The sequence below is a fragment of the Anneissia japonica genome, unplaced genomic scaffold (assembly GCF_011630105.1).
Source record: "Anneissia japonica isolate Jap-2015-1 unplaced genomic scaffold, ASM1163010v1 scaffold287810_len224585_cov203, whole genome shotgun sequence".
In the NCBI taxonomy this organism is placed as follows: Eukaryota; Metazoa; Echinodermata; class Crinoidea; order Comatulida; family Comatulidae; genus Anneissia; species Anneissia japonica.
In genome coordinates, this window is record NW_022734652.1 from 49,528 (window position 1) to 71,739 (window position 22,212).

At 33.1% G+C, this 22,212-nt stretch overlaps 1 protein-coding gene across 1 annotated transcript in view; it reads left to right on the top strand.

The window, feature by feature from the left end:
• LOC117116431 (laminin subunit gamma-1-like) overlaps positions 1-19,109 on the top strand; it is a 63,064-nt gene extending 43,955 nt beyond the window's left edge. Inside the window, exons 11-29 of the mRNA XM_033260468.1 lie at positions 46-168; positions 1,313-1,502; positions 2,653-2,765; positions 3,018-3,251; positions 3,666-3,851; positions 4,059-4,188; positions 4,850-4,962; positions 5,508-5,795; positions 6,301-6,438; positions 7,823-8,014; positions 8,808-8,915; positions 9,063-9,243; positions 10,379-10,541; positions 10,687-10,809; positions 12,258-12,372; positions 12,708-12,907; positions 13,362-13,520; positions 13,925-14,024; positions 16,564-19,109. Of these exons, the coding sequence (XP_033116359.1) occupies positions 46-168; positions 1,313-1,502; positions 2,653-2,765; positions 3,018-3,251; positions 3,666-3,851; positions 4,059-4,188; positions 4,850-4,962; positions 5,508-5,795; positions 6,301-6,438; positions 7,823-8,014; positions 8,808-8,915; positions 9,063-9,243; positions 10,379-10,541; positions 10,687-10,809; positions 12,258-12,372; positions 12,708-12,907; positions 13,362-13,520; positions 13,925-14,024; positions 16,564-16,844 (3,137 nt within the window). The 3' untranslated portion in view covers positions 16,845-19,109. The remainder of the gene's footprint in view (positions 1-45; positions 169-1,312; positions 1,503-2,652; positions 2,766-3,017; positions 3,252-3,665; positions 3,852-4,058; positions 4,189-4,849; positions 4,963-5,507; positions 5,796-6,300; positions 6,439-7,822; positions 8,015-8,807; positions 8,916-9,062; positions 9,244-10,378; positions 10,542-10,686; positions 10,810-12,257; positions 12,373-12,707; positions 12,908-13,361; positions 13,521-13,924; positions 14,025-16,563) is intronic.
• The last annotated feature ends 3,103 nt before the right edge of the window (positions 19,110-22,212 follow it).

The following is a 22,212-nucleotide window of genomic DNA, read 5'->3' on the forward strand; positions in this document are numbered from 1 at the left end:
TTATAGATCCGCCACTGGACATATCCATTATTTTATTCTTTTCAGGGCCTAGTGGTTGGACTGGAGTTGATCGTGGTGGAAATGAACAACCAATCAATTATAATGCTATCCGTGGAAACATTGGTCTTTACTCTGATAACAACAATCTTTTCTACTTTGAAGCCCCATGTAAGTTTCATTACTATATGTAATCAAGTTCTTAATCAGCTAATCTCCAGTAAAATATAAAATATATATATGGTAAAATTTGCTGTATTACCATTATTGTATTGTGTCACTGAATTTCTGATTAAAATATATTATTTTAGTTATAATAGATGAAATGATCATAAAGGAAAATACTAAATCTGAGTCATTTTCTATTTGATTTGGTAAGAGTAGGGCCTAGGGGATTCGGCCTAGGCCCCCTCGATGTAAAATTTTATATATTTTATCTAAATTCAAATTTAGTTTTATTTTGTAAAGGAATAATTTGTGCCGATGTGGAGATGTGTTTTTATTCTGGCTACTGACTCGGGAATCAATTATTTATTTTTTAAATTATTCATCAAAAAATATTTATAAATATGAAATCAATAATTGGAAATAATTAATTTAATTTATTTTTTTCATAATTTAACAATACTAAATAATAGTCTATTTAGAAGCATGTTTTTATTATCTTTCAATTGGTATCAATCATTATTGTATTATTCCTTCAGAAAAAGAAAAAATTGATATTTAACCATATTTCTTTACACTGAAAAAAATTTCAAATCATTTTTCAAAATCTAGGGGGTCAATGGGTTCCAAGTGGAGATCAAACCTGAGACCACCCCAAATTTCAGGTCTCAAAGGTAGTCTACTATTTCATTGCAAACTGTAGAGAGCAGCTTAGCTCAGTTGGCTAATCTGGTGGTAGCCACTGTGTGTGCGCTGAACCCTGGCGATCTCTAGATCCTTGGTTCAATTCCCATTGCTGCCTTTCCTTGTGTTTCAGCTGGAGGGCTGAAACACAAGTTACAATAGCGCACCGTCTTTCAGATGAAACGTTTAAGCTGTTGGTCCTGTGTGCATTTATGGCCCATGTGCACGTTAAAGAACGCAGTACACTCTTTGGAAAAGAGTAGGGGATTGTGTCCTGTTGTAATGCCCAATCACCACCAGAAGGACCCCACTGGAAACATGTCTTCTTTTAGACTTTTGTGGGCTATCCTTGGTGTTTACACCGAATAAATCCAATCCTGTATTCTAAATGTCACCAGCCTTGCTATTCTAGCAAATTTGACTCATTAAATGTATGTATTACAAATTTATGTTCTTTCAATTAAAGCTGAATATCTAGGAGACCAGAGATATTCCTATGGCCAGTACTTGAGGTTTGATCTCAGAGTTGACCAAGATAATGCACAACTATCTGCTGAGGACTTAGTGATTGAAGGAGCTGGCTTTAAAGTCACAGCACCAATCACAGCCCAAGGCAACCAAGCACCCTCGCAACGTAGCACAACATTCGTATTTAGGTCAGTACATCCAAAAGAAAGTTTTTAGGCAGATAATCAATAAGCAATTAACATAATTTGATACCATACAATGAATGGGTAACACTGAACAAAAAATCCAATAATGCATACAAAAAATTGCCTGATTATGTATGGGCCTTTAATCACATATCAATATAACCAGGAAAACTCCTGATGTGATCATGAAGCTATAATATATCCTATTGGCCTATGTGTGCAAGTAAAACTTTGTGATGATTCCATTAAACACTAGTCACATCCAAGCCTACCTCTGCCTACTACTAGGTTTATGGTTTGCCAACACTCATTCTATTTCTAGGCATATAGAGTACTACAGTGTTACATCATAATACCATGTGATACTACTCTGTTGCTATCGTTGCAAAATGCATTCAACTGATGCCATTTAGCCACTAACAAACCATTGATCCCAATTTCTAACGTAATTATTATGATGCTGTATCTTACTTTTTCTTTGTAAATTTTAATTAATAATTGAATGTGTGTTCGATAACTAATATAATGCGAGCTTTGTGTTTTTTAGTACATTTTAATGGTAAAATATTAGATTTCTGGAATGCCTATTCCAGAAGGCCTATGCAGTCATTTAGCATAATGAACGGTAACCTACGTCTGTTGACAACAGAAAGCGCCACCTGGCGTTGTGATGGCATGACTGTGGTACTCTACATATAAGTAAATAAAACTATTAATAAGTAAACCTCAAATAGTCCCATTCCAATATATATTATTTCTTATATCTTTTTGCTATCCATAAAATCTAAAATATAATCTAAAATCCCTTCTTCAGCTATGGAGTGAAGCAAATTTCTGAGTGTTTTTCAGATTGTTTCTTGCTCTATCAACGAAAAGGCCATCACATTAAAGTGTAGGCTGTGCTAGGCATACATATAGTTAGTGTAAACAAGAAATGGCATTTGTATTGTGTACATAGCCATGAAGTACAAAGGTAATGCATGTTTCAAGATAAGAAAATGAACGTTAGAGGCAAAATAATATCATGATTGACTTGTGGCAGTTATAAATTTCCATCATGTGTGGGATTCATCATGTGAATTAACATTTTGTGTAGTTGTTCTTAGTTATTTACACTAACATTGCATCAATTTATTATAACTTTGTCTTGTAGGTTGCATGAGAGTCCGTCATATGATTGGACTTCCAGATTGGATACCTTCAGTTTTCAGCGTATGCTCTCCAACTTAACAAGCATCAGGATACGAGCAACCTACGGTGGTCAGGGTATCTGGCTTATACAACTTTTTAAATTACTGTTATTAATTATTTTTATACTCAATTTTAAATAAATCAAACTTTACAATAATAAAATCCTCCAAGGAATTCAAATTCACTGTTTTTGAAGAATCTTCAAAGCATTAACTAATCAAAATTCATTCATAAAATCGGCTATTCGTAAAATCGACGTTCGTAAAACCAACGTTTTACTGTATATATTTAAAGTGGTTGAAAATTAACATCTTGATTTTTCTTTAGCGAACTCTGGCACGCTGGACAATGTGCAATTGGACACGGTTCGTCGATCTGTCTTAAGCCCAGTAGATTCAGCACAACAGGTTGAGCTTTGTAACTGTCCACAGGGCTATGTTGGCCAGTCCTGTGAATCGTGTACTGTTGGCTATTACCGGGATCCGCCTTATGGTGGCCCATTTGCCATGTGTGTACCTTGTGAATGCAACAACCATGCAATAGTGTGCAATTCAGATTCAGGTATGTAAATGATGCTATTTGAATGCAATTAGAAAGTATAATGCATACTCCTAGTATTTACATGCACGCCATCGTGTTGGGATTCAATATTTTGATATTAATTATGTCATCATGATCATCATATATTGAATCCCAACACGTTGGCGTGCATTTCAATACTTGAAATATGTATTATACTTTCTGAGATTAATCAGTGAACATTACGGATTTTTAATGCAGTTATTGATAGATTTATATGATGTCTTTTGAGATCCAAAATTCTATTTATTTGTGAAGCAGAGTTGCAAGTCATCACAATTTTATATCCATCTTTTTACAATATATGTACCATGTATTGTTTAGTACTGCAGGAATAATGAAATGTAACAGAATTAATAACATAATGTTTATTCTGGTAACATTTCATGCGTCTAGGTGTCTGTCGTTGTGAAGACAATACTGAAGGAGACAGTTGCTCACGATGTACCTCTGGTTACTATGGTGATGCTACAAGGGGCACTCGTGATGATTGTCAGCCTTGTCCTTGCCCTGGCCAATCAGAATGTGTGCAAGATGCTCAGGGAGAGGTCATCTGTGTCCGTTGTCCTGAAGGGTATGTTGGTAAGTACAACACATTAGGAATTATGTCATTATCATTATCGTCATTCGTGCCTAAAACATCCTTGACAATATGCTTTATAAGCTGAATATGATGCTTGAATCATGTAAAAGGCGTAGAATCAAAGAGAGTTTGTAATTGAGAATCCTTGTAATCAGTGTGCCGCATTATTCAAAATATTATCATACACTGTATTATTGCCTTTTCAGGTAACAGGTGTGATTATTGTGCAGATGGCTACCATGGAGATCCAGCTGGTCGCTATGGACCTCCATCAGCTTGCAGTAGGTGTACTTGTAATGGTAACATTGATCCCAATGCTGTTGGCAATTGCAACAGGTATTATTTATCTGCATTCTAACTAGCTCGGTTTTTTTTTTTTAACACTTGTATTATTTTGAAATTTGAACATCATCTGGGCTATAAATCTATGCTGTCTGTTAAGCCGGACACTCGCTGCGCCCGACTGTCATCGGCCAACTCGAATCCATGTAGAACGCGATGCCGCAATGCGCGCACAACTGATCGTTTTTAATGGTGATCTGTTTAGACTGCCACTGACAATCAGCAGACAGCGCTGCGTCGTTTATCGCTCTCACAGGGTCGTACAACGCAGTGAGCAGCTTTAGGTTCTGCTCTCAGTCTATGGTAAAGATTCACAGACTGCTAGACAGCCAGAGACAGCTTGTAAAAATTTGTTTCTGAACCCCATTTAAACATGCCAGAAGTGCACACAGCATCCCTGTATCACAAAGGCATACTAAAACATGCATAATTATGTCAATTGTGTGAGATGGCGGCCGTTAGGGCCACTAGAATCACTCGGCTGATTAATAGATCTTTTTAGTATGGGCGGCCATTAGGGCCACTAGAACTCATTGGAGCTTTCAAGATTACAAGAACTTGTTTTATTTTATGTCTCTGTTTCATTGAATTTAAATTTGTATTTTTCATAGCTAAATAATTTAATGAAAGTATCTACTGCCCTCTATATTAACAGTACAACTGGTCAATGTCTGAAATGTATCTACAACACAGCTGGATTCTACTGTGAATATTGTGCAGATAGCTACTATGGAGATGCTAGGGCTAATCCTAAAGGACAATGTCAAGGTAAGTCCATGTCATCCTGTATGTATGGCTCTAAAATATTTGCTCCATATAATTCCTTCAGTGTGGCACCCCGGGCTTGTGCCCTGTTCTACACCCCTGTAGTTATGCCCCTAGAACGGATAGATTTATAGAAATACTGAAATTTAAAATGGTGGATCATTGACTGGAATCAACTTACTATTGCCAAAGTTATGAGTAAAAGCATTACTGCTTCTCTGTACTAAAGTAAACAATACTGGCACATTCTATTGCTAATTACTCAGTTTAACATTTAGCGACAGTACACTGGTTATAAAATGGCAAGCCTCATATATGTTTACAACGTAGCTAGCGTCCAATAAAATCTTGATAATTGAAACAGAAGATTCAGGCATGTTACCACCTTTTATAATTAATATAATTTTAATTTCAACAAAATAACAAACATTCTTGATTAAATTTTGCACAACATAACTCAAAAATAATGCTGTCATTATACATTGAGCTATGACCTAGTTTTCCTAACATTCTGATTGGCACTTGTAAATTTTTTTTTCTGTCACCAGCTTGCAACTGTAATGTATATGGCTCTGATTTCCTGACGTGTGATCGAAACGGTAGATGTTACTGCCAAGATAATGTGTACGGTGATAAGTGTGACAAGTGCTACGATGGCTATTGGAACATTGAAAGCGGTAATGGATGCGAGGCTTGCGGGTGCTCGCAGACCGGTTCAGTAACGTTTACATGTGATTTGTTATCAGGCCAGTGTGACTGTCGTCCAGGTGTCACAGGTCGACAGTGTGAACGATGTTTCTATGATCATTACAGTTTCTCTACAGCAGGATGTGAAGGTAGGTTGATGTTTTTTTTACCATTTTACATATAGTAAATTGTCAAATTTTAATACTATTAGCCTGGTTATAGAAAGTGTTTTAAAATGTTTTGATATTCATTATTCATAATTTTATTTCACTCAAAACTTAAACGTAAAAATTTTGGTAGGCAAAAAGGGTCCCTGTACAAGATGCCTAGCAGCAACAATAACAATAAAAAAAAAAGAAATAATAATAATCATAATGATGATAATAATAATATTGAAGATAATAATGATATAAATAATTAAAGCAATAATAATAGCTATGATAAAAGACCATAATAGTAATTATTATAAAATAGTGAAAGATACACAACCACAAATTGTTATGAAATAAATAAAAAAATAAAAAATAAATAAAACAACAATAATGATAATAATATTGAGAAAAATGAAAAAAATTTAATGATTCAAAAATAAAGATATTACATATGGATCCTTGTACATAAAAGTTATGAAATCAAAATTGTTGTCTTATCCAGCTTGCAACTGCGACCCTCTTGGATCATTATTCCAGAACTGTACGGAGCAAGGGGTCTGTCGATGTATTGAAGGTGTGATTGGAGATAAGTGCAATGCTTGTGAAATAAACAAGTACGATATCTCACAAGGCTGCATCGGTGAGTCTTCAAGCCAATGTCAATGGTGTATTTTATTTTTTGTGATTTTGAGAGAAATTGTGACTGGTCGATAAGTAACTACTATCCTAGAGTTCTAAGATGTTTGCTACAGGTACTTCAAGCTATAACTTAGCATCATTGATATATTATACAACCCATCATGATTTTTAATAATCTGTGCAGTAGAAAACATTTGCCTATGTATGCTTTAAAAAAGAAAAATTAAAAATTATTTTATTTAACTTTACACTGGAGAAAGCAAAATGTAAAAAAAAAAGAATTTCAGTGAGAGAACTTGTTGACAGGTGCAAGCACGACTCAACCTCATAATGTACGTAACCCATAGGCGAAAAAAGATAAAAATAATTATATTAAAATGAATATAAAATAAATATTTAACTACAACAAACAAATTACATAATTCTACATAAGGAGTAATGATAACTTGTGACCTAGGTACATGTGTTGTATGTAAAGGAGAAAATGTTGAATAGTGTGAAAATGTGTTCTAAATGTTGTACTCTACTTTATAATCTATAATAACTTTTTTATGCTTATTTATTAATAAGGTTATAGCACTATTCAGTAGCTTTAAAATGACACTAAAACCAACTCAGTAGTTGCTATACTTACTGAGATACGATCAGTTAAATGCGCAAGGTATCGTAAATTGGCTCAAAGATTGTTAGCACATATCTCATTAATTAAGAGGCCTAGAGCAAACATTTTTTCATTTGTGATCGTTTTTCATGGGTCCCAACCACATCAAATCCGACTGAGACTGAGGTAAACTCGTGGTTGATTTGATTGTGGAATTACGCTATAGTTAATGCTCAGGATACATTGATGTATGTTTGAACACTATGTTATCTATTTGATTTATACATTATTTATTTTCTCATTGCTAAGCAGCAACTTAATATGCATAAGCCTTCTGACTATTATTTCATTAATCATTATTATAATAATAATAAAAATATCTTGAATTTATATGGCGCCAATTCCAAACAAGATCAAAGGCGCAATGCATGTGAAAAGCCACCGGAAAACAAAAAGGTTTTAAGCTGTGACTTAAAGTTTTGACTTGGTTTTGTGTTTTGCCCTTCTTTCTGTTTTTGTGTTTTGTAACTGTACTCAACGACTAAAAGTGCATGCAGTCTAAAAAAAAAATAAGTAAATATTTTATTATAACTACTTTTTCTATGGTATCAATAAATACAAACTTGGGGTTGATATAAATTAGGTTGGCTTTACATGGATATTATGGTATAATTTATAATTCATGCTTGGAACTTACAGAGGTCTTATTTATGAATTTTAGAGTAATCATGAAGATAGAAGAGATTCAGAATCATTAATAAATAAATGTGCTCTTCTTTTTTAGATTGTCCTGAATGTTACAACTTGGTCGCTGATAAGGTCGATGAGCACAAGATTGCCATGGAAACACTGCGAAAACTAATCCGTACCGTTGACCCTGCACAAGTTAACGATAAAGAGTTTGAGAGGAGATTGAGAGAGCTGGATGAAGAAGTTGTTAAGGTTTTAGAACAAGCCAGACAGCTAGGTTCACCAGGTACACAGTTGGCCTTTAAAATCTAAAACTATTGAGATTCAAAATATAGTTGACGGAAGGTGATATAACGGTAGAGCTTTAACACATGGCAGGTCCTTATCCAGTGGGGTTTTTGGGGGTTTGGCCGAACCCCCCTTTTTGACCAGTACAATACCGTAGTAGTATTTTATCATAACTTTATTAAAGAAACACTTTTGAGTTAAACTTGCCCTATAGGAAACCCCTCTTTCCATCAACCTGGTTACAGGCCCGAAGTTAGTATTTTCTTTGGTTACAGACATTTGGGTGAGCTATTTAGAGTTCCTTTTGTAATGAATTTTTTATTAAATGATCAAAATAAAATTAAAAAATTGTAGCAATACAATTGAATTATTATTCATCTCAATGATCTGAAATTTTCCTGGTTAAAGATATATTAAAAAACAAGTGAAAGAGTTTTAAAGGAGATTATTTAATTGGCAAACATTTTTACTTATCTACTAATATTTAATGAGTACACTTTATTCACACTTGACCTGTAATCAAAATTTACCACAGAAAAATTAAGAACAAATTTATAATTGGATTTAACTATCATGCCCACCTAATAAATATTATGATCATTTTGTAGACATGGCTAGACTAACCTTTAGCTTCCTACCTGGTTACAAGGCTCTAAAGGCAATATTATATAGGTATATGAAGGTAATGGAATGTAGTTTGGTTTTAAATGTTTATTTGCCGACCTGACGGCTAAGCCTCAGGATGTAATTTAAAATTATATTAATAATTTTCTATTCATAAAAAATCTTAGCCAACATCTCTGGAGTGGAAGAAGCAATAGCAAAGCTTCGTCAACAACTTGAGAAAATTGAAGGAAATACGAACCAAGCTGCTGCTGATACTGCCAATGGACAAGACGGTAAGGACGGACTTCAAAATTTCAACAATTACAATAAACAAAATAATATTTAAAATAATTTTGCAAATGCCAAATACTTCTGTTTAGCATATTCATTTACACTTGCTATGCAAATCAGCTTATGTTTGTTCAATTTCTTAATTGCAGCAATTGCCGACACTAAAGTGATTCTGAACCGAGCAGAGGCCACTTTGAATGCTGCTAAGAAGTACTTAGAAACTGAAGGCAATAAGTTATTACAGAAGCTTCGAGAAGCAAATGAAAACAGTACAGCGCATCAGCGTGAAATGAGGGAGTTGTCTGTACGAGCGAGTGAAGCTGCTGATAGGTAAATATTTTATAACAAATTTATTAAATGTAATTTAATACCATTGATGGCCACTATCTGACTTAACATATTTTTATAGGTAGACAACACATACAATATCAAAAATCTCCTGTGGGGACTGTAGTACCTATGTAAGCAGTGTGTATACAAAACTCTTTGAGGAGGAAAAAAATGCGATGATCAGAGCTCCGGGCTCAAGGCTAGCCCTACTATACGATGTCTAGTAATACTAATGCTGCTACTGCCATTGAGGAAAGTACCATAACACTGCCTGAGACACAGTACTATTTACCTTTAGAAGACTATTTTCATTAGTTATTCCCAATTATGCATGTTGTCATGTCAACTACAAATCAGGCACTTGAATTGACCTCTTAATTTAAATGTAATGTCAGCAGTTATATACAGTAGATTATATCGAAGATCCTATAATTACAAGATAGTACGCTCTGCAATTTACACGCAACAAATAGAAGCATCGATGTTCAGTAATAAGAAGCATAAAAAAAAGCATATAAAATTTCTGGGAGGGGGTGTCCTAGTTGTTACCATGTTGCTACAGTATTTGCACGCACATGTGCTATTTTTAGTTAGCGATATTTTTTTCCCGTTAGCGATATTTTTTTCCCCTACACTAAGTTGTTACAGAATTTGCACGCAGAATTTCCGAAGAATGCTATCTTGTAATTATAAGATCTTTGATTATACTCAACAATGTTCTGTTCGTTTTTTAAAATCTTAGTGCACAAACATTTCATGCATGAAATTTAAATCCATTAGAACCAATAATTAATGGTAACACAAATGTGGATTGGTTGTTAATAATTTGAATTTAAACACTGAGATGATTCTGCGTATTAATAGTAGTTTTGAGTATACTGTGCTTGCGCAGATATAATGTATGCTTAGGAAGAGAAATTTGTATGTAAATTAGAATGTGTTAAGGCTCAGTTCATTTCATTTGACAGGCACGTTAAGTAGATGATTAATGACTGGTAGCACCCTGTCTAATAAGAGTAATTTTAACCTAGATTCTGCAGTATACTCGCGCTCCTATCAGCAGCCTATTTTTTATATTCTTTTTAAAAATGATTTGCATTACTTGTAATAAGTTTATATTATTTGTTTTTTTTAGCCTTGAGGCCAGTGCTAATACCATAGAGGGCATTGCTAATGATGCGCTGGACACTTCGAATGAGGCCCTAGCAGTGGTGGAAGGAATTGAGGACCTTAGCTACATTGAGCCTAAAGTCTGTCTTCATCACGCTTCACATCACACCACACTTCGCACAGCCAGAGTAGGCCTAGGCCTATTACCAGTGAGTGGTAATAGGTTAGTTTGAGACTGATGCCTGTCGCACTTGTGCCCTTGGCCAAGGGGCTTTACTTACTTATGTGAAGCAATATCCAATGAGTATGCAAATTGGGTTTTTTTTTTTGTAGGCTGAGCGTATTGAAGCTGAAGCCAATGAATTAGTTGATAACAACCAAATGTTGCTGGCTGATGTGGAAGAGAAGTCACAAGAGGGAAGGAAACTACTTGATGATAAGAGGAAACTTCAACAGGTATTTTCTCTTTTTATTATTATTATAATTATTATTATCATTATTATTATTATTTTGTATTAATATTAAAATGGTGTGAAAAACTTGCGAGTTTTTAGTATAAATGTTGTTATATTGTTGTGTTACTATTAACGAAAGGGTCCACTAATAAATATCAGAATATAAAAGAATTCTTCCTGATAATGACTTAATTAAGTGTAAAAAGTATTAAATTCTAGCATGATGGCATGTATTCTTTTTTGCTTGGAGCATGCTTTTTAGTTCCTATGCATGTAATGCAATAGGAACAATTGTATTCACTTTTTTGCCTGTGTGTGTATGTGTGTGTGTGTAGACATCTTCTGGAAAAGTTTTCCCAGACATTTTATTTTACTGACAGTGACATGCCTAATGGTACCCTTGGGATTAGTTTCTAAATAACCATCCATCACTTTATTCCCATTGCACTCAATCTTGTCAGACTGGCCCACATTGCCCTTGTGGAAAATATCAAGGTGTCATTAACTTACTAGTACAAGCAGCACTAACATAACAAAATATTGTGTTTATTGATACTGCATTTAGTCAATAATAATTTTCAAATAAAACCAAATATTGTTATATTACTGTAATTATATTTTTGTCACATATTTCTTTTTTTTTACACAGACATTTGACCCTGTTTACTTCATAAGTTTTGTTGATCACTACTAAAGAGTGTGAGTGATAGGAGAGAATTTGTATTAAAACTGTACAAAGGGTGGGGGGGGGGTGGTTAGATACGTCCTTGCGAAAGTTAAAAACAGTCCATAGTGATAAAAGAGTGACAGTTGATGTATAAATTAGGCCTACAGGCCTACACTTTTGCTACCGCAGCATTACACAGCAAACGGCCTAAATACTGTGTTTTCAAATTGAAATATTTCGTGTATTAAATTCTGTCATATAACTTCACTATTATTCTGCGTAGGAACGTTGACGCCTGCTAAGGTGGTCTAATATATTGTTGTCTAGTAGGCCATGCCAGTTCCCCCAACCCCATATCGTTCCAAACTACAAAATGAAAATACTGTATACCTATTTGCCTATCAAATAACATAACCAATATGGTCGAAATTCACTATTTTGGACCATAAAAACTCACTCCCCCTGAATTGTTCAAATTAAACCAATTTGATCCAACCTTATATATTCTGATAAAGTCATGTATCATGCATATTAACGTTGATGCCTGCAAGGCTCTGGTTATTTTTACTGTTATTGTTAAAACTGTTTTTCTGGTCATAGTTGTGGTCACTCTGATTCGTCACACTGAAACTTTTATGCGTGAAATGTTTTGAAGCTTTAATTGGAAGAGGGGCTGTTTTTAAATTACCAAAGCCTTAAAAATGTTTTTGATTGGCTGAGGCCAATAATATTGTGTTGTACGGAATAAGTTTTGATCAATGAAATGTACGTTTTTTTTGCAGGAGACTGACAGACTGCTTGCAATTGTAGACAGCCACAAAGCCGAGGCTGAACAGGCTAAGGAGGCTGCTGATCAGGCTTTGGAAGATGCTGTCAAGACAAGGGACACCTTAAGAAGTTAGCATTGATTACTTGTGTGATAGTAGGGGAGCTTTAGATTTGTGCAACGACACGACCCTAGAATGGATTCACTCATGCGTAATCGTCCTACGTCCTTTGCACAGCATAGATTTGGCTAAATTGCATCCTAGAATCCATGCGACTGTGAGAACTCAACGTTGTTGCATCCGCAGATGACTTTTAGTGATGTCATTACGTTCTACGTCCTACCTTCATCATGCAATCAAAAGCTTCCTAATGACCAATATAAAGCATCACTGCTATTTTTGAAGTTTTCAAAATTATCCCTTTAAGATAAGTTATACTAAATACCTGATTTTATTTTGATTTAGTGTTTGATGAGCAAGTAGAAGCTAGTAAGAAACTAGCAGAGGAAGCTCTGCGTGATCTGCCTGCAATTGAGCTTACCATTGAGGATGCGAATGATACTGCAACAGATGCTAAAGCCGCTGTTGATGCTGCTAAGGAGGATGCTGAAAATGCCAGACAAATAGCTGATGAAGCTCTCGACATTGCCAAGATGGCTTCAGATGTAAGCAGGAATGCTGACTTAATTTTTTTTTTTTTGTATTAATTAATGTTAAGAGAGAACGGTTTGGTTTCGCGAACTTGAGGTTGAGGTTTCAATCCCCTGCTGTGCATTTCACTTGTGTCCTTGGGCAAGGCATTTTATCTGCATTGCTTCTCTTCACCCAGGAGTATAAATGGGTACCTGGTAGGGTTAAATGCCAAAGGCGCTGATGTAGCTGCTGCAACGTTATGGAATAGTTCCCCAGGGAGCTTGAGTTTGTATTCCATAGGCGTTTAATCCAATGACCAGGGTAATGATAATGTGAAGTGCATAGACGGCTTAACAATATGCACTATGTATTTCTACCATTATTATTATTATTATTATTATTATTATTATTCTAAAAATAAAAAAATGAGGGGTTGGATATACTAATGAATAATACATTGATGAATAAACACTTTTTATTTTGAAGGGGGCCAAAGAAATTAAAGACGAAGCCAACCAAACGTTTGTTCAGGCGGTTGAGCTTTCAAATACAGCAGATCAACTGGAGGAGGATGTACAAGAGGTGAAAGAGCAACTTGCGAATCTACAGGCTCAGGCCGAGTCAGATGCACAACTTGCTGTTGACGTAAGCAGAAACTAAATTTAATGAAAATTAAATAGTTATTTTTAATGTATTGGATTGTGTATTTTGTGCTATTTTTTTCTGATTGCATCAGTAGCAATAATTAATGTAACATTTTTATTTAGACCTTTTTCTTTTAATCTTCTTTCACATATATTATAGATAATGTTTTAGATATATGTTTTTGTAAAATATGTGTATAAATGATTTCAAAATTTTAGATTACATTTTATAAATACTTTATAAAATATACTTTTATAAAATATATATAATGTGTGTGTGTGTGTGTAAAATCATCAATTTTTACATTTAGCTCTACCCTGGTATTGAGCACTGTACTCCAGATGATCTTAAACCTTATACTTATATATATAAATTTCATTTCTCTTGTATCTTTCAATTTGAAGGCACTGAATAAAGCTAACAGTGCAGAGAAAACTACAACAATGGCTCAAGACAGCCTCGAAGAGGCACAGGAAGCTTTGCAGACACTACTGGACAACATTGGTAAGTGCATCTCAATCTCCTCCTGCTGGTTCCTGGATAGCAACAGGCACTATGAAAAATGCATTGAAAAAATGGAAAAAAAGTTAATGGAAAACAATTGTAGTTAATCAAAAAGATTGTAATAATTTTGAGTGAATGGGAAGAAAAAAATAATTCTTGGTACGGTATGAAAGCAAATGCTGAGGGAGAGTAAAAGGTGCACAAATAAAATGGCGAAATAAAGAAATAATCAACATCGTATCTCAACATTTCACAAACAACAATGCTAGTTTTTCCTAATGTCTTTTACTACACTAATCCTCAAGTCATGATAATCATTTTTGAAGGCATTATTAATGTATTTATAGTTGTTAAGGCCAATTTCCTTCAAAATCAATACAATGTCGCTACAGTTTGTGAGTGCAATCGTCGTACTGTGTAGCAATCCCCTATGCAATCGGTAACGCTCCATAATTCCACTGACCAATCAGCATCGCCAAAGAAAATAGAAATGAAATGAAAAAATGAAATTAAAAAGAAAGGATAGGAAGTGAAAAGAAGAAAAGGAAAAAAATGAAAATATAAGGAAAAGATTAAGAACAAAATTTAAAACATATGGGGTTGAAGAAAAAAAAAAGAAAGGGAAGTGGAAAATGAGAAAACAGTATACTGTGAAAGGTTCTTTAATGTATAGACAAAAAGTTTTAGTCGATACATTAAAGAACCTTTTCACAGTATACTAATTCAACTAAAGACTAGATGAAATTCTTCCAAGTATTGAGAAAAGAATTAGTCCTCGCTGTCAACATATGAAATTTAGGCAAGTTCATGTTTGTGACAGAACACAAATAGACTAAAAACCAACCGGCCTGCGCAAAGTTGGGTTAACTATATGTTCCTTTTTACTATCAGCCACATACATTTTCTTCATAATTTCAAATATCTAAAAGCTATATGTTCTATTTTAAAAACATATAGTACATGTAACTAAATTGTTTTGTAATTGTTGTGTTTGTTAGTATTTCTATTGTTTTTATTGTATTGTTTCTATTGTATTATTGTTGCTATTATAGATGCTGTTATTATTGTGTTTTGTTTTCATTGTTGTTATTGTTGTTGCATTGTTTTTATTGTTGTTTTTCCTTCACTTTAGAACTGTCTTATCTCTGATATGTTGTTTTCGTTGTTATTGTTCTTGCTGTTGTTTTTATTGTTATTTGTTGTATTTCCTTCACTTCCGTCATATCTCTATGTTGTTTGTCTGTCTGATGAATTAATAATAAAATTAGTGGAGTGATACGTATTCGTCTAAGGAAGAGGATATAAAATTCTCAACAGAAAATATCAAAAGGTCATGGTCACAGAAAAGTTTAAAAAATGATTAGGAATAGCCATATATTCTGATGACTAGATGTTCTTGTTAAATTGATTAATGTAGAGTTTGTTGTTATTTGTTAATATTGCTGGAGTTGTTATTTTTCTTATTTTTATTGTTGCTACTACAGTATTGTCATTATCGTTTTTATTGTTGTTGCTGTTATTTCTTGTTATATTTATTGTTAATTAATTTACAATTGAATTTTCTTTTGTTTGTCTGTCTGATGAATTAATCATAAAATTAGTGGAGTGATACATATTGATCTAAGGAAAAGGATATTAAATGTTGGGGTAAAAATGTCAAAAAGTCAAGGTCACAGAAATTTGAAGTCTCAATAATGATTAGGAAAAGCATATTCTGATGACTAGGTGTTATGTTGTTAAATTTATTGTTGTAGTGTTGTTAATATCTGTTATTTTTATTGTTGCTATTAAGGTCCATATTGTTTCTGTTGTTATTGTTGTGTCTATTTTGTGAATACTCTGGATAACCCGACTAATTGCCATTGTTCCCAAAATTGAACACCCCTTCGAAATAAAACGGAACAGTTGTTATTGTTTTTATTGTTATTACCGTCACCAATGTATTCAGTGCTGTTTGTTTATCTGATCATAATATTTACTGGAGCTTAATACATATTGGTACATTAAAGTGAAAAGTATCAAAAGGCAAGGTCACAGAAATTTGGAAAATCACAATTAAGGATTATGCTAAAACTAGTGAATGGATCATCATACAACTTAGTCGAGCAGTACAGAGTCATATAAAGAAGAGGTGATTAAATTTTGGAGTCAAGGTCATGGAAAGTTTTTTTATTTTGTTTGTTCTATATTACTCGGTATTCAGAAATATGATAGAGGTATGCGCTGTCTTGGGTGCTTGCTCTCGTTATTATTGTTATATTATTATTTTTGCTATTATAATTAGATTAATTATAAATAAAATAATAATTTTTTATTATTAAATATTTTTTGTTATCTTTATTATCATTAATATTATTCATTATCATTGTACATTATTAATGATATTCCGTATTCATTATTATTATTCTTTTTTTCATTATATTATTTATTATGATCTTGTAATAGGGATTGGTGGAGTAATTGCAATACTTGGCTGCTATGCTAGCCAAATTATCATGATCGCTAATCAGTCAATTTCTTTGGTTTTCATCGATTGTAGGTCAGCTTGAGGACTTGGATTTTGAGCGCTTAAAATCGTTAGAGAATGACTTAAATGGCCTCAATCGAACACTTGTTCTGGATCTTCAATTAGATGACAAAATCCAAACATTTGAAGCACGCAATGCAGAGCAACAAGGCTGGCTGACGGGTTACTCGCAAGATATTTCACAACTAGAAGCTGACGTATTGAACATTGAAGCAATTCGCGATGCTCTGCCCAAGAAGTGCTTTGCTGTTTCATCCATCGAGGTTCGACCAGGCGGTGCCACTGGCCGTTAATAGTCCATTTTGTAACAGTTTTATGTTCTGTATTTACACTGTAATGGATGCATTGTGGTATATGGCTTTTAATACCAATTACATTTTAAAAAGTGTAATTCCGTTTTTAATTCCAGTATTTGATTGTAGTGCAGCTCATGAATCATTTTGATAAGTCTTTTATATTATTTAGCATTATGTCATGTTTAGGGGGAAATGGGCCTTTATATATTTTAAAACACATCAGAATCATTATTTTATTAATAAAAAATGAATGTGCAACTATATTCATTGCAATGACTATATTCATTGGTGTAAATAATAATTTTTGAATGCTTCAATGACATTCTTCCAATATTCAATCCATGGTAAGAATAATTACAAAAAGCTAGTTGTGTCCACAGAATCTTCAACAACAAATACCCAAAAAAAATATTGCAAACATAAGCATTTTAGAAAGAATTGCCAGAAAGAAGTCTATATCATTTGGTCATAGTTCATTATAGTAATGTGAAACAAAATTGCAGGAAATTTGTAGTTTTCCTTTATTTAGTGATTTTTTTTAGATATAATTAGCATAAATAAAAACATTTTATATTTACAGAATTGCTACATTTTAATGTATGTTATTTTGTAGACAGATGGCAATGTATAACAACCACACATTTTTATATTAGATAATTAAGTTTTCTTAAAATGTAAAAAATGTAAGTTTATAGTCATAAATTCTGTGGAGTAAGTAATAACTATACAATACATACAGCAGTGGCACCAGAAATTTGCTGACAAGGGGTCCGAGCCAAGGGGCTGAGGTAATCTCGGTCAACGGCCTGGAATAAAAACTCCCTTGAAGGGTTCACAGAGAAAGTTTTTATGGCTTAATTTGGTCCAAAATGTGCTTTTAGACCACAATATTAGGGACTGGCAGTCAAAATAATGTTATTTGGATAGGCAAATTAAATTATTTTTTAAATTTTTGGATCCGACGACCGAGTTGTGTGTCGGATGAAAGAGGGGTCCAGGCTTGTCCACCGCGGGGGAAACACAACCACAACCGTGGGATGAATTATGAAATTTATATAGGAGCATTGCTACAAGGTGCTAAAGTTATTTTTCAAGTTAAACCCCTATAAGATCACAATTTTGTTATTGTGACTTCAGTTAGGGTGTATATTTTAATATTTAATATTGTAGGTTTTAGCATACTGACAACAATGTAGGTTGCTACGTCCCTGTTGGCAGTATGCTACATTCCTTTCCATGGGGCCAGTTGGCAACAGCTGAGTATTCATCAGATTCCTTGTGTAGTATGCTACTCATTTCTCGGATAGTATGCCACATACTCATGTGGTAGTATGCTACATTTATTTGGTGGTACTGTAGTATGATACATTCTTCAGGTAGTATGCTACACTCTTATAATGTAGTATTTTAACATCCAGTTAGTTTTACTGACTTGAATGAAATATTTTGGTGAGCATGGTGCAGCAGCGTAATATCAGTGATGTTGATGATTTGCTACCTATTTAAGTAACCAGCATCTGTATTGTATTTAGATTTTACCTGGTAGTTCATAAAGAGTTTATATTCATTAGCCATTGTATTTTTATAGATGATTCCTTTTCTTTATAATATCAAAGATTCTGTTTCATAAAAATTCATTCACATTTCATATTTTATTTATGGTTTTAATGATTTAGAACAAATTTTACTTGCTTTTAATGTATTTTAAATATTAATCATTGATGTTTTATTTATATTCACCATCAAATTTGTGTGCATTTATTGTGCTCAAAAATATTAATGTGGGCAAGTATGCAAGTACAGTAATTATAGTTATTGGCCCCTTGTATTATGTTCAGAAGCAGTTAACCCTAGCTAAGTGTCATTTCTGATATTAGCTATTTAACAGTAAGCATTTAATTTTTATTTTGATACATAAAGCAAATACTTATTTCCTAAATGAAAAGTTAACTTGCATTCTTAACACAATAATATGTTTTAATCATTGAAATTTTTGATTTATCATTTTTTATCAATGTATGTATCACCAACACAGATGAACTTTCATTATAGTTTCTTATCTTGTTTTTAATATTGTACTATATTTAACAAATAAAGATTTGTATTAAGTTTTAGAATTGAACTGAATTGTAGTTTCTGTGATTTATGTCAGCACCAGGTGTAAATTATTTCTGTTGTAGTTCTTTTTCACATTATGAAAAGAAGGGGAGAAAAGAAACAAACAGAAGAATAAAGGAAAAAGAAATTAATAACTAACAGAAATGATTCAAGTCTCTTTCATTTCAGTAAAAATTCGCTTCCATCCTTTTTCACATAATAGAATCAAAATAATTATCAGTCATACAGTCTTTTTCAAATGATTTTTCTAATAAATTGCTATATAACAGATTGATAATGATTGTACAGTACCGTGTAATAGATTTCAGTTAGTAAATCATCAAATTGTAATTAACTCAATCCACTTTATTTCTTGTTTTATGACTGTAAAAGCCTGTAATTATTAGTTTTTTTTTATTGTATTGTTTTTATTGTTAATCATTACTGTTATTATTATTTATTATGAGACTTAGCTTAAAGATATTACAATTCATGCATATATGTATGACTATGAGTACGACAGTGATGTAATCGCAGTATTTGACCCTAGTGCATATAAATTTCATTAATAATCCTCCAATTTCTTTGTTTTTCATCTATTGCAGGTCAGCTTGAGGACTTGGATTTTGAGCGCTTAACATCATTAGAGAATGACCTAAAAGGCCTCAATCGAACACTTGTTCTGGATCTTCAATTAGGCGTTAAAATCCAAACATTTGAAGCTCGCAATACAGAGCAACAAGGCTGGCTGGCGGGTTATGAGCAAGATATTTCACAATTAGAAGCTGACGTATTGAACATTGAAGCAATTCGCGATGCTCTGCCCGAGAAGTGCTTTACTGTTTCAGGTATCGAGGTTGCTCCACGTGGTGACGTTGGCCGTTAGTAGTTTCTTTGTGGTAAATTTTTAATATTCAGTATTTACAGTTTCCATGGATGCATTGTGATATTTTGGGCTTTTATATCCAGTTGCATTTGAACCGTAATTCGGTTTTTAACTATGTGATTATCTTTTTTAATCAGTTTTGCAGAAGTCTTTTATATTATTTATAATGTTTAGGGGGAGATGGACTGTGTCAGATTGCCATTGATTTTAGTGAATATTCAACTATATTAATTGATGTAAATAGTAGGTGTTGACTGCCTCAATGACATTCTAACAATGTTTAATTCATGGAAACAAGAGAGTAATTCCAAGAAGTTAATGGTGTCCACAAATTTATCAAAAGAATGCAAAATGAATGAAGGCAACTTAAGCATTTTAGAAAGAACTACAAGAAAGAAGTTTATATCAGTCTGTCTTATTTAATTAACATGAAACAAAATTGCCAGAATATTTGTAGAGCTTTCCCCTTTTTAGCAAATTTCTTTTTGTAGATGATATTAGATTTAAGGAAAAGCTTTGTTTACAGAAGTGCTGCATTTTATTAATGTATGTTTTGTAGACAAATAACAGAGTATTACAAGTATTAGATAGTAAGTTTTGTTAAAATGTAAAAAGTGTATTGTTTATAGCCATAAGCAATTTAACTATGCATACACAAACCATGGGATGAATTATGGAAATTAATTTCATAAAGGAGCATTGCTACAAGATGCTTTTTATTAGCAAAACCCCAATAAGATCACAACCTCGTTATTGTGGATAGACTGTGGTATGACTCCAGTTGGGCCAGGTGTATTTTAATATTTAATATTGTAGGTTGTAGCATACTACCAACTATGCTGGTGGGATGTTACATCCCCTGTTGGTAGTACAGTATGCTACATTCCTGTACTTGAGGCCAGATGGCAACAGCATTAGTTGTCATTATGCGCAATATGTTTGGTGCTACATTGTCTGTTGGCAGTATGTTAAGCTCCATGGAAAAGTGGCAGAGGGCAGTAGCTCTAAGGTGGCATATTCCATAACCCTAGTCAATATGACATACCGGTAACCTACACTTTTAAGTTATGTGCTTCACATTTGTATTGTACAGTATTATGCTACACATTATTCTGGTAGTAGGCTACACAGTGTTTTAATAGTATGCTTTACACATTTGGTAGTATGCACTACACATTCCTCTGGTAGTATGCTACACACTTGGTAGTATATCACACACTCTACCACCAATTTCAAGTGTATGTATTTGGTGGTAATAAGTTACACATTCTTCTGGTAGTATGCTACATTCTCATCCGGTAGTATGCTATGCATACTTTTGATAGTTCAGCAATGGTAGCCTCAGTGTTGTTGAAAATTTGCTACCAATATACTATGTAACCAGCCTATGTAATGTATTTAGTTTTTACCTGATAGTTTTAGATGTAAGAAGTTTATATTCAAATAGTTACTGTATTTTTATACATATTCCTTCCATTGTATAATATCAAAGTTTCTGTTTCCATAAAAAAAATTCAGTTCATTCATATTTTAAAATTTAATTATGGTTTTACTGTTTTAGAACAAATTTACATGTTTTTAATGTATTTTAAATATTAGTGGTTGAAATTTTATTAATATGTGCCACAAAATTTGTCGCACTGCATTCATTGTACTCCAAAATATTAGATTGGATCACGTATTTAAATAGTAATTAGAATAATAATAGTGATTGAACCTTTGTATTACAGTGTATTCAGAAGCAATTATTCCGGCTGATGTATCATTTCTGATATTAGCTATTTAACAGTACAGTATATCTTCAACTGCAGTTTTTTGATGAGTAAGCAAAAAACATATTTTGTTAACTTGTTTTTAATATTGTACCATATTTATCAAATAAAAATTCACCTCATGTTATTCCAGGATTTCCAGTGATTTTTGTCAGCATCAGATTTCAATTATTTTGTAGTGATTAAAGTTCACACTATACGATCCCAATACCATACGGCATATCATAACCTTTATATAAGCATAGGTAGTTCCTCCCTTTGGCAGTGTCTAGAAAACTCAGATGTATGAAACTCGGATCTCAGTTCTCGAAAACTTAAATTTTGATAATTGGACTGTGCTATTATATTTAGAGGGGAATTTTAACTAAAACGAGTTCATTAAAAATAGATTTACTCGTACTTACATTGCAGATCTGAGTATTTTAGATTTAAATCTAAACATATAGTGCTGATTACACTGTTTGGAATGGTAAAAAATAATGAAGATAAAAATAACATTAAATTTATTATTATTAATTAATAAATAAAATGATTGTAATAATAATGAAAGCTGAGTAATAAAACCCAAAATCGAAAACCCAGATCTGATCTGAACTAAATATGTATTTAA